This window comes from Coffea eugenioides, chromosome 11 (genome assembly GCF_003713205.1).
Source record: "Coffea eugenioides isolate CCC68of chromosome 11, Ceug_1.0, whole genome shotgun sequence".
Classification (NCBI taxonomy): Eukaryota; Viridiplantae; Streptophyta; class Magnoliopsida; order Gentianales; family Rubiaceae; genus Coffea; species Coffea eugenioides.
This window is the reverse complement of record NC_040045.1, coordinates 17,761,207-17,778,718: the sequence shown is the minus strand read 5'-3', so window position 1 is coordinate 17,778,718 and position 17,512 is coordinate 17,761,207. Positions and strand designations below refer to the sequence as shown.

The 17,512-nt window shown below is 38.4% G+C and overlaps 1 protein-coding gene across 1 annotated transcript; it reads left to right on the top strand.

Moving 5' to 3' along the window:
• The first annotated feature begins 13,558 nt into the window (after positions 1-13,558).
• Positions 13,559-15,423, top strand: LOC113754072 (glucan endo-1,3-beta-glucosidase 13-like). The gene is made up of 2 exons (XM_027298399.1): positions 13,559-14,960; positions 15,279-15,423. The coding sequence occupies exons 1-2, from the start codon at positions 13,559-13,561 to the stop codon at positions 15,311-15,313; spliced, it is 1,437 nt and encodes a 478-aa protein (XP_027154200.1). The 3' UTR covers positions 15,314-15,423.
• Positions 15,424-17,512: the final 2,089 nt, after the last annotated feature.

Sequence of the window (17,512 nt, the reverse complement as noted above, 5' to 3'; positions counted from 1 at the left end):
TGCTGCCAACCCCTCCTGAATCTCCATATTAAGTCCTTGTACAAAACGTCTTATTCTTTTTCGCTCATTAACTACCAACTTTGGAGCGTACTTAGAAAACTTAGTTAATTTTCCTTCATACTCAGCCACGCTAAGAGTTCCCTGCCTCAACTTTATAAATTCGTCCTCCCACTTCTCTTGGACCAGAGGTGGAAGAAACTTCTCATTGAACTCTCTCGTGAAGTTTTCCCTAGTCCAAGGGGTCTGCTCTCTTTCCCACTTTTTTCTTATCACGTTCCACCAAGCACGTGCAACGCCCTCAAACTGAAAGTAGCAAAGTTCACTCGTCTTTCTTCTGTATAGTTTAGGGCGGCGAAAATATTTGTCATTCTTTCCAGCCAGCTCTCCGCTAACTCGGGATCAGGTCCTCCAATGAATTTAGACGGATTAAATTTCAGAAACCTCTCTAAGGCTCTATCTTCCCCTCTATCCTGGGCCCCAAGTTGGTTAATTGGCCCTGGACCCTGTCGCTCTGCAAATCATTTTAAGATATCAGTCATCCGATTAATGGCAATAGCCACTTAGTTACCCTCTACATTTCCTTGTCCCTGGGTCAGCACAGTTGCCGATCTCTGATCATCCCCTTGAGGTTGGGTTTTCCTAGTCCCACATCCTCGACCTCTACCACTCCTTCGTCCATCCATGATCCTAGTTATGCCTAATGCAAGAAGTAAAATAATTACGTGAGAAAACAGTTAAAATAAAAGCCAACATGAAAACATTGAAAATAACAATAATTAACATGTATTAACACTTTAAGATTCATACAATTAGCAAGTCATGGGGTATTTACAAAAATATAGCACACAGATGCCATAAAAGTACATTTAATCAGGCACGACAAAAGGAGGTTAAAGTGCCTCAATGTAGACCACACAATTAATCAAAATACAATGGCCTTTGAACTAGAATCACCCCAGCTATTTCTAACTACAAAAGTCAAAAAAGAGTCATCACTCCTAGTCTAATTCCCAGCAGGACTATCAGGCGGAACCTCCTCCACAAGATCCTCCTCCGGATCCTTCTCGAAAGGCTCCTCCTCAGTGCCCTCCTAAATCGAACTCTGCACAACATCCATCACCTCATCAATCAACATAATAGTGTCTGCCAAGATTCCAGAAGCCCGATCCCGGACCTCCTCGCCTATCCTAGTAAGTCGAGCTCTAACCCTCTGAACCTCATCAAGAGGGGCCTCCGCCCTAACCATCTTGTCCACTACCGTCCCCTCTAACTCTGCAATCTTATCACTTTGAGCGTTCACCATAAGGCTCAGCTCCTCGACCTCCTGGAATAAAACTCTGTTGGTATTCACCAACTGACGACGCTCATCGTCAATGGATAGTATTAGGTCATTAGGGTACGCGTGCGTCGCCTTACAGAGATATCGGATAAACCTAGAAGAAGGTGAGTAACGCACACGAGCTCCTCCACCAAGTGCTCGATAGTAAATTGGCCTAAAAGACTCCACGTGGCCATTAACATGGCCATTACCATTAGCAGCGTGTCCTCCATTACCATTCACTATCCCTGCAAAACAACCACAATTTTCGAATTAAAAACTTAAAGTCACTAACTCGCTCAAACATTATTTAAGGTATAACTAAATTATCTCATTCCTATTCTTGAGGTTAAAGTCTCTAATATATCTCCCAAATAGATATCTAAACTTAGTGCTCTGATACCAATTGTGACGCCTCCAATTCTCCCAAGAGCGAATCCAAGGGTATCGGTAGGACACCTGCCTAACTCTCGCCAGGACTCGATACCATTCTAGTTCAAATTTAAAAGTAAATAACCGATAATAAAAGTCGAACTAAAAGAAGTTGCTTCCATACACAAGTGTTCAATCTTACATCACAAGTTTTCAAAATACATCAACTTTTTTAAATTGTACAACTTCCAAAAGTCGTCTAATCAATACATCCAAAACCCTAATCAGGAGACCATCAAGTCGGCTTCTTCACAATTCTTTCCATTCCAACTCCTGTTAAGGAAAACAAAACTAATGAGATGAATTAATGTTCAGTGAGGTCAAGAAAAGCATGCAAAACACATAGTCAAATAACAATAGCTCTGATACGAGAATTTAAGCTATAACATTCAAGTAGTTCGTAATTAACAATAAAACACACTTTATAAGAACACGGGAGCTCTCAGGAGCTATATTCCACTTGCTCTGCCAATGCTCGATCCAGTACCTTCACGAGTTGACACTCCGTCAACCGGGTAGGTTATAAGTCCGTAGAACCCCACTTACTTCGCACTCCCGATCATCGTTACACCTCCTACTCCGGGGACGCACTTCTTTTATATAAGGCGATATTACTCGATATGCCAAGCGAGATCTTTCAAATAGATCAAACTTATACAATTTTTCTCATGGCTGACCAAGCTTCACGACCAATCCCATGCCGGATCGAGTCGCAAGGTCGGCCGATGAGTTTGGGCGTCCCCCACTATTATAAATTTAAGTCGATGAGATTCACTCCAATCGACATTGATTCAACCATAGTATAATTCACTATTGCAACACTTCACTTTATTCACTTAGCAATTCACTTCATACAATTCAAATATAATTCACTTAAGAGAGAACGAGTGCGATAAAGTACACACTCGACTCGACACTTTCAAAATACTCAATTAACGAGAACAATTAAGCACGTAGCAACACTTCATACACTTAACACCCACCAGTCAAAAAGTAAGTAATTGAGCAAGTAAGCTTTTAGGGTCCGCTTCGAGATTCTCTTGAAGATCCCCTTGAGTTCCTGAGCAAATAACGAGTAACTTTTACTCACAACCATGCATTAATCAAGAAAGAATGTACACGGGTTTAGAATAAGTCAATGTCTTAATAGTGAACTTTAATTGTTCAAAATCGAGATTCGAAAGTGGGGATTCAAAGTCTCAAGAGAAACTTGCCTTTCCCGTGAAATCGGTTTAAAACGGTTTATCAATACTGAGAGAGGATGACAAGTTCTCAAAATTTGATTCCTTAAGAAATCATGAATTTTCAACTTTACGCGATAAACTTGGAAAAATCAAATCTTGAGTTTGGCATGTCCAAAAATGGAAAAATCTACACCGTTGGAAACTAAGTTCGGAGTACTAGAAGTTCCTAGAAGATATTTTTCCAAGATTTTACACGGAAAGCACTCATTTTTTCCACTCAAAGTTTCAGTTCCAATAGGACAGGTTTGAACCAGTCTTAGTTTTCCAGCAATCTTTGGAAATTCGACATAATTCACAAAAAGTGAATCAACCCTTGAAATTCATAACACAATAAGAGTTCCAAACAAGGTTTCAAACACGACAAACGGAACTAAGTTCGGAGTTTTGTGGCCTTAATTAAGTGTATTTGATAGCTTATGACTTGTGGTTATGATTGAGGTTAAATTGAGATGAAATTTGGTGTTGAGTTTGGATGGAAAAGTAAAGAAAACAAGGGGAGGTGCTGCTAAAAATTTCATAACACAATAAGAGTTCCAAACAAGGTTTCAAACACGACAAACGGAACTAAATTCGGAGTTTTGTGGCCTTAATTAAGTGTATTTGATAGCTTATGACTTGTGGTTATGATTGAGGTTAAATTGAGATGAAATTTGATGTTGAGTTTGGATGGAAAAATAAAGAAAACAAGGGGAGGTGTTGCTGAACCTTGAGCAGTCTTGGGAAATCTGTTATATCTTGGTGTAGAAAAATCAGAATTCAGTTCCATTTCTTTTGTTTGAAACTAGATTTAGAGTACTTTCAACCGTGAAAATTTCATAATTTTTCTCAATTCCTATGAATATATGTGATTTTTCAAAGTTGACTGAATTTTCATACCTGTTCTGTCTTTCTACTGGATGAAGCAGCAACTTTAGGTTGGAATTTGACTGATTTGTGGACAGAATCTTACAAAGGTGTCTTCTGGGAAATTGTAACCCTTTGAGTCTATTTTCTGGCGGTATAAAGTTTATAAATTTTGGACTTAAGAAGCTTGAGATATGATTTTTCAAATAGTATCACGCAAAACTGGAAAAATTCTGTTTTCCTAGAACTGTTCTTACTTTTATTTCCAACTTTAGGATGGGAGTTGGTAAACTATTTTGAGTTTGGTTTATGAGTGGAATTGAAGTTTAAATGAAAGGAAATAAAGTTTTGGAAATCTTAATTTCTTCATGCATTTTGGTTTTGTATTGCTAGCCTTTTTATATAGTATGTGACCACAGGACTCGAGGTCGCAAGTGATTGGTGAGTGTTCTAAGTGTATGAAAATATTTACGTAGAATGTCTCCTTACTTGAATGACATGCTTGTTTAGTTAAAGTAATTTCTTGAATTGATGACCTTTGGGACGAGGATATACTTTATCATACTCGATCCTTTGTAGTTAACTTCTTGATATTGATATGAAATGAATTGCTTTGCTTGCACTTGATTTGTTGGTCACTCGGGTGGTTATTTCACCGACTTTCTTGTGTCCTTGGGGCGCGTGTTACATGCTCACTGTTGCTAGAAATCGCTAAATACTTGATTTATCGTCTCATAGGCAAGTGTGTACTTTATCGCGCTTGACCTAACTCGACTAAACTTTTGATATTCTGTTAAAACATGTACTGGGTTTTTGCTATAACTAAAAGGTGACCAGAATCCGGCCACTTTCTGGCCGAATTTTCAGCCGGATTTGAGGTAGTAAGCAACCAAATTATTTTTTGCCTTCCCTGTCAATCCGGCCTTGAATCCAGGCAATATGTGGTCGTATTTGTGGCCGGATTTGCTGAGGAAATTTATGATTTCTGCAGTTTTTCTCTAGTTTTATTGTTTGATTAGGTTTTCGCACCCACCCCGTTTTCAACTGTTTGGATTTGAAATATTTGGAATACTTGAGAATGTGAATTACTGGACGTTACTTGTGACTTGATCATGGCTAGGCGAGTGTGTCCTTATTCGCACTCGACCTCCATGAACTTGAATCAATTGATCCTGCGTGTGGACCTGCCTATTTATGTGCATGATTGTAGACCGGCTGCATTCTTCTTGCAGCGGTTGAACTGTAGACCGGTTGCATTTCTCTTGTAGCGGTTGAATTGTAGACCAGCTACATTTCTCTTGTAGTGGTTGAACTGGGCTTTAGACCTTATCCAAGACGTCGAGTAAGGGGAATCTAGGGTTACTCATGCATATGCGTAAATGTAGGTCGGTAACGGCTGGACTGAGCCCTCGTTGGATCTCTTACTTGAAACCTGCCCCAGAGCGGTCGGGTAAGCTAGACAACTTTGGGTAAAGGACAAGTTCCTAACCTGTTTACTCCTGACTGGAATTTATCACTTGAACACTGATATTACTGAATACGAAGCGTTAAGTGGCAACTAACGTCTTCAATCATTACTACGTGAGCGTTGGATAACAGCCAACGACTCCATTCCTGATTACTGAATACTTGGGGTTATAAGTCAAATCCTGAATTACTGAATATTTGGGACTATAAGTCCAACCTAGGGTTAGTTGGTCGAATCGAGCCAGCAAGGACTTGGTCAAAGAGATCGACGAACCTTGGGTACTTCTTGGGTATTCGGGTCTGATAAGGGGTATGTTTGATGGACGAAAATTGTTGTAAAGTGGGGATCTACGGACATTTTAATTTCATAGTTGACGGAGAGTCAACAGACCTTGATCAAGCCGCAGCGGAACTTGTTCCTGAGAACAACCTATATCATTTACCATGAATATGTTCTTTACTGTACACTTTTGCATGATCTATTTGGCTACCTGCTTAACTAGATACTGGGTCATGATCTATTTGAATGTGACTTGTTTCTTGTTATCCAGTGTATGGTATCTAGCCTATTGTTTTACCTGTTTGGTTACTTGGAACCTCACTGGGCTTTTAGCTCATTCCATGCAATTTGTTTTCCTTACAGGGATGAGAACATGAGAGGATGATTTGAGGAAGGTCTCGATTTCTTCTAAGTTTGATAATTGCTCGAGCGAGTACTTCATAGATGTCTAGCCAGCTTGTTTGGTTTGATTTGTGCAAGTTTGACTCCTTGGTTGTATTATAGATTGTGTGGACATTGAAGGTCCATGCGGTTGTTTATGCTTTAATGAGCATTTATTGTATATATTGAAAGCTTTTATTATGAAAGTTTTATTTGTAAATTTTCATGATACATGACTGAGTCCTGACGAGAGTTAGGCAGGTTGTCCACCAAACCCTGGGGTAGCCCTAAGGGGAGGTGGGGTTGTCACAGGAAAAGTGATTGTTAGAGTTTGTTGGCAATTATAACCTATTTGTCAATGAACAACTCAAACTATCATTATATCAATGAGCAGTTGTATGAACCATTTTTGAAGTTTTACCTTGGCTAGAGTTCACTAATTATGGATTAATTTTAATTTATTTTCTTTAGTTATTTGCTTTTAATAAATTTGAATAATTCTAATTCTTTGGAAAACCCCCCAATTAGCTTTTGCTTGAAAGGAAACTAATTCCCTCAATCCCTATGGAAACGATTCTATTTACCATTGTGCTTAGTTATATACTTTCATGAGTAGAATTTTATTATTGCACAGGTTTGATACCTGTCAATTTTTGGCGCCGTTACCGAGGATTGGTGTTTGGTTTATTTGTTACTTTTTCAGTTTTAATTATTTTACTTTCTACTATTTTTGCTAGTTTATGTCTCATTCTTCTCGTACAAGTAAACTAATCTTTGATCCTGAGGTTGAGAAGACTACATAGAGATTAAGGAAAGAGACCAGAAAATACAAGGAGGAGTAGTTGTCTACTTCATCCCTAGGGTTTAATTTGGTGATTGGGTTGGTGGATTGTTCAAGTGATTATTCGAGTGATCTTGAGCAAGAAGAGGATATTATGGCCAATAATAGGACCTTGAGGTAGTTGGCTGACCTTGATTTAAATAAACAACCACTCTATATCACTTTTCCTGATTTAGTTTTTTTTGAATTGAAATCAGGTCTAATCCATCTCTTACCTAATTTGCATGGTTTGCCAGGTGAGAAGCCTCGCAAGTACCACCAGGAGTTGCAAATTGTCTGCTTGAGCATGAAACCTCCAAGTGTTACAGAAGAGCATATAAAGATGTGGGCATTCCCATTCTTATTAAAGGGAGTTGCTAAAGATTGGTTGTATTATTTGCCTATAGGAAGTATTGCAACATGGAATGAAATGAAGAAGAAGTTCTTAGAGAAGTACTTCCCTGTGTCCCAAGCTACCAATTTAAGAAAGGAGATATGTGGCATCAAGTAACAACATGGGGAATCTCTTTACAAATATTGGAAGAGATTCAAGAAACTGTGTACAAGTTACTCCTAGCCCAAATAAGTGAGCAGTTTTCAATCCAGTACTCATACAAAGATCTTCTTTATGCAGAAAAGAGCATCATATATGCTGCAAGTGGAGGTGCACTTATTAATAAGACTTCTCAAGAAGCATGAGAACTGATTGAAAGGATGGCAGAGAACTCCCAACAATTTGGCGTGTGGAATGATGTATATGCTTGATGAGTGAATAAGGTAAATGTTACATCAATTCAGCAACAATTATCTGAACTAACCTCTATTGTTCGATAGATGGCAGTAGTAATTATACAGCAGGTCAAGGCATGTGGAATTTGCAAGGATGCGAGTCATCCTACAGATGGGTGTCTAATTCTGCAAGATGATAATGCAGAGTAGATAAATATGGTTGGTAACGTGCATGTGCCTAAAAGGCAATATGTTTCCTACTCCAACATGTATAATCCAGGTTGGAGGGATCATCCAAACTTTAGCTATGGAGGGAATAGACAGCAAAAATTCCTTCCTTAATAGACAGTAAAGGGCCTCAACACCCATAGAGGCCTCAACCTTCTTCTTCCACCTGATCAAGTACTCCTCTTGAAGAAATTGTTAAACAATTGGCTTTTAATAATTTGCAATTTCAACAAGAGATGAGGTCAAGCATACAATATTTGAAAGATCAAGTAAGTCAATTGGCGACTACAGTTGATCGCCTAGAAGTTAAGGAGGATGGAAGATTACTTCACAACCAAAGGTAAATTCCAAGAATGTTAGCGTAATGACTCGAAGAAGTGGCAAGGAGGTGGAAGAACCCAAATTGGTTATTCTTAAAGATAAGAGTGAGAATTGAATTGAACAAGAAGTTGAAAAAGAAGGGAAAGGCAATGCTGATCTCTAGGTAATCTCTAATCTTGTGGTTAAAGTTAAAACTAATCCACCACCTTTTTGTAGCAGGTTGGAGAAGTTGAAAAAACAAAATAAGCAGAAGGAGATCCTAGAAGTATTTCGTAAGGTGGAGATAAATATTCCTTTGTTGGATCTAATCAAACAAGTGCCAAAATATGTGAAATTCTTGAAGGATTTATGCATCAATAGAAGGAGATTAAAATTGGATAAAGAATTGTGGTGGGGAAGAGTGTATCAGCAGTATTGCAAAGAAGCTACTGCCAAAGTGTGGAGATCCAGATATGTTCACGATCTCCTTTAAAGTAGGAAATGCTAAAATGAGAAAAGTCATGCTAGATTTAGAAGCATCGATTAATGTGATGCCAAAGACCATGTATGCCTCATTAAATCTAGAACCATTAAAAGAAACGAAAATTATAATCCAATTGGCTAATCGCACTGATCCATATCTTGATTGGTTGATTGAAGATGTGTTAGTCCAAGTTAATAAATTAGTATTTCCTGCTAACTTCTATGTTCTTGATATGGGTGACGAATCCATCACCTATCATATTAGGAAGACCCTTTCTGAGTACAGATCGAATGAAAATTGATGTTAATAAGGGTATTCTTACGATTGAATTTGAAAGAGAGATAATTTATTTTAATATTTTTGATGCTATAAAGTACCCCTCTGAGACTAACTCTAATTTTGTTGTGAGTGTAATTGATCATGTGGTGCAAGAAGTTTTTGAACTTGATGGCAAAGATGCGTTAGAAGTTGTTCTAACCAAGCATCTTGAGTTGGAAAACAACTTATGATATGGAGCTAAGTGATGAATTGAAATATGTGATTGGGACATTGTAGTCACTAGCATCTCCCACAATAAGGTATGAAATTATGCCTACTTTTATTCCTGAATCTCACCAAAAGTTATTACCTTCTGTGGTGCAGATGCCTGTTATGGAGTTGAAATCCCTACCAAATCATTTAAAATATGCCTATTTGGGTGATATGGAAACTCTTCCGGTTATCATTTCTGCAAAGTTATCACCTCGTCAAGAAGACAAATTGATCCAAGTTCTTAAAGACCATAAGGAGGCGATAAGGTGGACCATTGCTGATATCAAGGAAATAAGCCCTTCCTTGTGTGCATTGGATTAAATTTGAAGAAAATGCAAAACCTTGTGAGGCAAGCACAAAGGAGATTGAACCATGATGATGGAAGTGGTAAAAAAAAAAAAGAAATATTCAAACTTTTGGATGTGGAGATAATTTTTGCTATCTCTGATAGCTAATGGGTGAACGTAGTGCAGGTAGTTCCGAAGAAAGCTGGAGTAACGGTAGAAGTTAATCATGAAGGTGAGCTAGTTCCAGTTTGGAACCTTACTAGGTGGCATCAATGCATAGACTACCTTAAACTAAATTCAATAACCAAAAGGGACCATTTTCCCCTCCCTTTCATTGTAGTGATTGAAAGATTAGCATGTTGTGCTTACTATTGTTTTTTAGATGCCTTTTTAGGTTACTTTTAAATTGCAGTATCACCGAAAAATCAGAAGAAAATAACTTTCACATGTCCATTTCATACCTTTGCCTATAGGAGAATGTGGTTTGGGTTGTGCAATACTCTTGCAACTTTTCAAAGATGTATCATAAGTATATTTTCTAAATATGTAGAGAAAATAATAGAAGTATTTATGAATGACTTCAGTATTTATGATGAAAGTTTTGATGAATGTCTTGATAATTTAACTTTGATTTTAATATTGAGACTAACTTAGTGCGCAACCAGAAAAATGTCATTTTATAGTTGAGTGTGGGATAGTTTTAGGTCATGTAGTGTCATCTAGAGGCATTGAAATAGATAATGTTAAGATAGATCATGTGTCTTCCTTACCTTACCCCACAAATGTGTGAGAAATGCATTATGTTTTGGAACATGCAGGTTTCTATCGTAACTTTATTAAAAACTTCTCAAAGATTGGAGCATCATTGTTTAGGCTTTTGCAAAAAGACGTGGCTTTTAAGTTCAATAAAGATTGCAAATAGGCATCTGACAAACTAAAGGAGCTCTTGACTGCTCCGCCCATCACTCAACCTCTAGATTGGAGTCTCCTATTCGAAATTATGTGCGATGCAAGTGATACTATAGTGGAAGCAGTGTTGGGACAAAGAGTTGGAAAAGTTACCCATGCAATTTACTATTCTTTGAGAGTCTAGAATGGAACTTAATTGAATTACTCCACTTCAGAAAAAGAGCTTTTAGTTGTTACTTTTGCTTTAGAAAACTTCGATCATATTTAGAAGTCAAAGTAATTGTTTACTCTAATCACGCAGCGTTGTAGTACTTGTTAACTAAGAAGGATGCTAAGCCGAGACTCAGTAGGAGGATTCTACTTCTACAAGAATTTGATTTGGAAATCAAAAATAAGAGAGGAGTAAAGAATTTGGTTGCTGATCATCTAAGCCGACTATCTAATGCTTGAGAAGATTTTCCGCTAAGGGAAACTTTTCCTGAAGAGCAACTATTTTTTGCTAATTCATCCATGCCTTAGTATGCTGATATTGTCAATTACTTAGTTATTAATAAATTGCCTATAAGTTAGTTGAAGGGTAAAAGAGATAAACTCAGAAGTGACGGCAAATATTACATATGGGATGACCTCTACCTTTGAAGATAGTTTGCAGATCAAATAGTGCAGAGGTATGTAAGTGCAAGTTGGTTGAAGATAGAAGTTTTTTTGGTGGAGGTCCTCCTACGTTAGTATCGTGTTTTGGGCTAATAAAAGGTCCATTGCGTATTATTACGTTCTCAACCAAACGACTCAATCCTTATATGTTACCAACCAAGTTGCTTATTGCTGGAATTGATCCAACAGGTCTACTTGTTTCCCTCTATCTGGCTCTTGTTCTTCCTGCTGCTTTAATTTATTCTCTCGAAGCAATAAATTGATTGAGACATATGCACAACTTGAAATATGAAAGCAAGGAAAAGTTAAGCAATACCAGTAGGACTATGATTTAGCGCCACCATTAGCATAGAGTATTTTATTCTTTTAAATGTGTTCAGATAGTTTCTTAATTGAAAGAAATTATTTGATTATATTACAAACATTTTTTTTTATAAATTTTATCACCTTTTATCTCATGTGTATTACGATACAAAAAGCGTGACAGTAATATAAATATTCTCTTTCTTATTTTGCTACTTTCTCACTCTGAATTGTAGCCTATAATTCGTCTTGAATGTCAGTAATAACATTCACATTCGTCAAAATTCAGTAAGAGTTCGATAACATAACATGCTAAATCTTCGAGGCTATAGACTTCGACATTCCAGTGCGACTGATTTTGATTTATGGGCCATTACACAATTAGAAAAATGGTAATGTCTCCTTCAGTACAGTGAGTGAACTGACCTGGGCCAGCATCAACTGAAGTTATACTAAGACTCCTGGGAAACCCCAATCACAGCTGGCAAGTGATCGAGTCCAACGTTCATATTGGTGAAAAATAACGACTAAAAAACTCTAATTTCAACTGGATAATCATTGACATTGTTCATAAGGTGGAAACTATACAATTTAAGCATCTACATTAATGAGTAATTACAGAAGTTAAAAGGACGACTAATTCATTTGTTTGATAAAATCCGTTAAAATTTTTTGCATTTTACCTTTTAAGCATCTAAGAGTCATAGAGTTTGGCTTTCGATAGAAAATGATCCTTCTCAAACTGCTGCTATGAAACTTGATTTTTTTTATTTATTACTAATTCATTTAAAAACTAGTCTACCAGAGAGTTACATTAGACGCACAGTGTTGATGTTGACAATTTTATTTTTCGTCGGTATATTATATTGATGAGAATGTTAAAAATGCCTATTAACTAACTACATACAACATCCTCTTCTACTGCAAAAATACGGTATCAGGATCCATTTTTTAACATTTATGGTAAAATGACCCAACATTTCATTAGCACTTGCCCTTCTTAAAGAAGTACTACTAGCTTGGAATAAAGACTCAATTGATCCTAACCCCAAATACTACTAGCATGGCATTTATCCTTGTCCCTTTTTTCTCTTCGAGGAAGGAAATAGGCCAACAAGATTGCAACATTTTACTTAATATCATTCTTTTCTTTGACCCGGCACCTTTATTTTTACAATATTGTCTAGAGAAGTGAGGGGAGCTCAAAATAGCAGGTCGTGCAGTTAAATTGCGACAGAATTTGTGGGTGACACGAGCCTTGACCCCATGTCCACTTGGGCACTACATAATCTTACCTATTCATACTTCAAGGAATTTCCTTTTTTTTTTTGGTTATTTTTTTAATTTTCCATTGTTACCAATTGTTCCAACTTCCAACTTTCTCAATTCATCAGAACTTCTTTTTTTTTTTTTTAATAAATCTTTGGAAACTACCACTGGCCAATAAACTTAACTACTTTTGAAAGCGTTTTCCAAATTTCAGAACTTAAATAAAGGTAAGTTCCAGGGTAAGGCAATGTAAGAGTTTTTTTTTTTTTTTTTTCCAATTTTGATTTTTCGTTGTAAAATTTGCAACTTTACGGTGTGCTTGGGCACTACATATTCTTACCTATTCATACTTCAAGGCGTTTCCTTTTTAATTTCCCATTGTTACCAATTGTTTCAACTTCCAACTTTCCCAATTCATCAGAACTTCTTTTTTTAAAAAAAAAATAATAAATCTTTGGAAACTACCACTGGCCAATTAACTTAACTACTTTTGAAAGCGTTTTCCAAATTTCAGAACTTAAATAAAGGTAAGTTTCAAGGTAAGGCAATGTAAGAGTTTTTTTTTTTTCCAATTTTGATTTTTCGTTGTAAAATTTGCAACTTTACAGTGTGCTTACATTCAGGCAACTTCATTGGGTAAGGCCTAGTAGAGAACAAGAATTCAAAAATTAATCCATCAATACCAAATCAAATCTACTAAAGAACAATATATATTTGGGATAAAAAAATTATTTTATTTTATCAAGTCCATGTTGGTTTTTACAATTTGGGTGAGATCAATCATCAATTGGCCAAATCTGTCCCAATATTCCACGTCCTCATCTCATCTCCCATTCAGCCCTTTTATCATCATACGTTGCCACACACACTTCCCCACTAACTCCACGATCCTTTACCCGAATTTCCCCCTGACCAAATATACCACAACAATAAACTTAGCAAGTTCCATGCACTTCTATCTATAAAAACCACCATAGAACTAGAACTAAATACTTGTACAATCTTTAGAAAAACACCAAAAAGAAATCTCCCCTTAGATTCTTTCCTCGATGCTCTGCGTCCCAAAGATCCAGAGCGTCATGGCAACTCCTTCGGCCCCCCTCCTCCTCCTCTTCCTCTCCCTCATCTCCCTCTCTTCCCTCCCCTCCACCCTCTCCGCAAGCGGCTCAATTGCCATCAACTACGGCCGTGTTGCCAACGACCTCCCGTCCCCGCCCCAAGTCGTCCAGCTTCTCAAAGCCCAAGGCCTCACTAAAGTTAAGCTCTACGACACAGACTCCACTGTCCTTTCAGCCCTCTCCGGTTCCGGCATCTCCGTGACCGTTGCACTTCCCAACGAACAGCTTTCCTCCGCCGCTGCTGGCCAATCCTACACTGACTCGTGGGTGCAGTCCAACATCTTTGCTTACTACCCCAAAACTCTCATCGAAGCCATTGCCGTCGGGAACGAAGTTTTCGTGGACCCCAAGAACACCACTCCTTTCCTCGTACCCGCCATGAAAAACGTCTACTCTTCGCTGGTTAAGTACAACGTTTCCTCCATCAAGATATCTTCCCCCATCGCTCTCAGCGCACTGCAAACCTCGTACCCGTCGTCCTCCGGTTCGTTCAAGCTGGAGCTGGTTGAACCGGTGATCAAACCGATGCTAAACTTCTTGAAACAAACCGGTTCGTATGTCATGGTCAATGCGTATCCGTTCTTCGCTTACACGGCGAACACGGACACGATTTCGTTGGACTACGCCTTGTTTCGTGACGATAAAGGCGTAACGGACCCGAATAACGGGCTGGTCTACAAGAGCCTGTTCGAGGCCCAACTCGACGCCGTTTTCGCAGCGATGAATACGTTGGGTTTTAACGACGTCAAAGTCGTGGTGTCCGAAACCGGGTGGCCGTCCAAGGGGGACGAAAATGAAGTGGGTGCAAGCCAGCAGAATGCGGCGTCGTACAACGGGAATCTGGTGCGCAGGGTGCTTACCAGTGGTGGGACCCCTCTGAGGCCCGACGAGCCGCTCAACGTCTACTTGTTTGCTCTCTTCAATGAGAATCAGAAGACAGGGCCCACCTCCGAGAGGAATTATGGGCTCTTTTACCCGAGCGAGCAGAAAGTTTACGATGTTCCGCTGACGCTGGAGGCCTTGGCCAGTGCACCCACGGCTTCGCCGTCGAACACGAGTCGGGTGGTGACGAAGCCTCATTCCACGTCCAGCAGTGGTGATTTTTTCCCCAGCACCGCGGGCCAGACTTGGTGCGTGGCGAGTGGAGATGTTGGGGAGGAGAAGTTGAAGGCGGCAGTGGATTATGCTTGTGGGGAAGGAGCTGCTGATTGCCGTCCGATTCAGCCTGGAGCCACGTGTTACAATCCGAACACACTCGTGGCCCACGCATCGTACGCTTTCAATAGCTATTATCAGAAGAATGCACGGAGAAGTGGGTCCTGTTATTTTGGGGGTGCAGCCTACGTGGTCTCTCAATTGCCCAGTAAGTTCTCTTCAAAATACTACTACTACTAGTAGTAATTAAATCAGTACAACCTCTCCAATTGAAACAGAACGGCATAACACCCACCCCCCCACCCCACCCAGAAAAAAATGAAGGAGGCGGGGAATTGCATTTTCATGGGGTGCTAATGAATATATTGCATTATTGAATTAATTCGTGAACTTGATTATATTCACCCGTGCTATACTTTTTAGCCCCCTTGAGTTGCTCAATAATGGATACTTAAATACTTAGCAGTATTGGTTGATTCTCCAATTTGATTCATGATGGAAAATTTGACTTGGTTTTGTACTGCAGAGTATGGGAGCTGCGACTATCCCACGGGCTATTGACAAGGACATTGCGATGGAAACTGATTGTACTTTTACTAGTGGCCTTTTTTGACATAGGGATTTGTTGTGGGGTTAGGTCAGAATTTTTGTTGCTGCTACTGGCTTCAGGGACTCTATTTTATTTTTTAAAATTATCATATAAGTAATTCATTTTTTGACAGAGAGTAGTAGTACAGTAGTACTGCAGTAGTATTATATATTCGGTTGGTGTGGCTATTTGACTTATTCTCTGCAATTAAATACCTACTCTTTGGTGCGTTGATGATGATTAGATTTCGTTAAAGTTCCAGTTTTCCATGGTAGGTTACAATTTTGGAACATGAGGTCGGCTTTATCATATGCTTCAACGCTTTCTTCCTCTCCCGTGATCAGATATCTATCATGATTAGTTAGTTATTAATTTCTCTAGAAACTTGAATGGTCTTCAGTTTTCCTCTTTGTTCTGTATTTTGCTTTTGGTTAAAGATTGTAGGTGCAGTTAGTGCCTTATTGGTGCCTATGATGCATTTGTGGCTTCAAATTTACTCTACTCTGCCACGACTTAATCATATTTGCTTTCAAGACAAGATTAAAATTTACTACAGATTTTCTGCTAGAGCTTGTGGCTGATGTGCAGAAACCTTTCTGTATGATGCGCACTAGAATAGAAATCTTTAGACCCAGAATCTTGTGCCGTACACAATCACAAGAAAGATTAGATTTGACAATGGAATGATCAATAATAACAGTCTTTAACAATTCATTGAGGATTGGGAGCGAATGCTCATCAATCTTTGTAGAGTTGGACGAGTCTATGTTGTTATATCACTAAGCCACCACCCAACATTCAAATTCCTACTTGTGCAGCCCATTCCACTTTATATCACTGACCTGTTTAAATCTTAATCATTCTACTATTTTGTTTATCTTTTCCTTTAAAAAAAAAAAGCGCGTCTAGATCGGAAAAAAAGTGAAAGAAATTACAGTTACAAGCCAAAAATCTTCGAAAACAAGATCGCAAACATAAGCGAAGTGTAACCTTTGATACACTTGTAGCTAGACGGAAGTATGCAGAGTTCTTTTTCTTTTTTTCTCAATATACATAATTGTAGTAGCCTCTATGTTTCTCGTTACATTTATATTATTAACCGTTAAGGGGATTACATTGACACAATTCACAAACAATCAAAGGTTTTGCTAAAACAAACAATAAAAAAGAAATCAAATATTGTTTACTGACTAAATTTTTGTGTGATTTGAAGAGTATATTTTTTAATACAATGATTAATTGGAAATAGCTTAGTTAGTATTGAGAGTGTAGAGACTCTCGTATTATATGTGCATTCCTCTTTCCCACACTTTGTTCTTCTTTCAAGAAAAGAAAAAGATGAATAATAGTTATGTGACCAGGTCTGGGCTTACGGGTTACCTTTGTGGACAAAACCCAATTACACAATGAATGTCTGTGAGACTGTGACCCAAACAACGAAACCAACGTTGTGTTTGTTTAAGTGCATGAACTTTTTTTTTCATCGAAAATATTTTTACCTGTGATCTGGAGTCCTATGATGGGATTTTCTCCAAGTAAACTGGAAATTGCCCGTGTGAGGCATAAAATAAGATCTCTTTCTATCACATCTCAAGGAATTGCAATTTGCACGCAACCAAAAATAGGCCATTTTTTGAGAATGTATTTTTGCACCCTCTTATTGATTTAGGAGTAACAAGCTGTCACAATCCCCCCCCCCCCCCGGCGGCCCCCAAAGAAAAAAAGAGAGACCCAGTCACATTTATGGACATGAACATAAGATCCATATCATACCAAACATCATCAATCCGTGTACGTTGCATTTCTCTCTGAAATCATTTTGTACTGTAAAAATTCATGCGAGTCGTATTAGTGTGTGAAAATAGAAGAAAAATGCAATTCTTTATGGTGGCTGCGATAATCCTTGATTCCGAAGTTACTAGGAAACAATCCCATCATTTTACCGAAATAATTGGGCGACCCAAACGGAATACTTCACCTCTACACAAGCCTGGTTGACAAGCACCCGAGTCCAACAAATTGGCCAAATTAACGACTTTGCTCTGCAGCAGCTACGATCCATGAGCCCAAGTAATAACAGCTGATTTGCGTATTTTGTTTTCTTTCTTGTGCAGTTAATTTTCATGAAATTGCACAAAATTAATTCAAGGGGAGGGTATTGGCAAGCTGCG

Excerpts from the sequence above, each read along its gene's own strand:
- LOC113754072 (XM_027298399.1), top strand. The coding sequence starts at position 13,559 with ATGGCAACTCCTTCGGCCCCCCTCCTCCTCCTCTTCCTCTCCCTCATC. Across the intron at positions 14,961-15,278 it reads CGTGGTCTCTCAATTGCCCA|AGTATGGGAGCTGCGACTAT; the intron begins GTAAGTTCTCTT and ends TTTGTACTGCAG.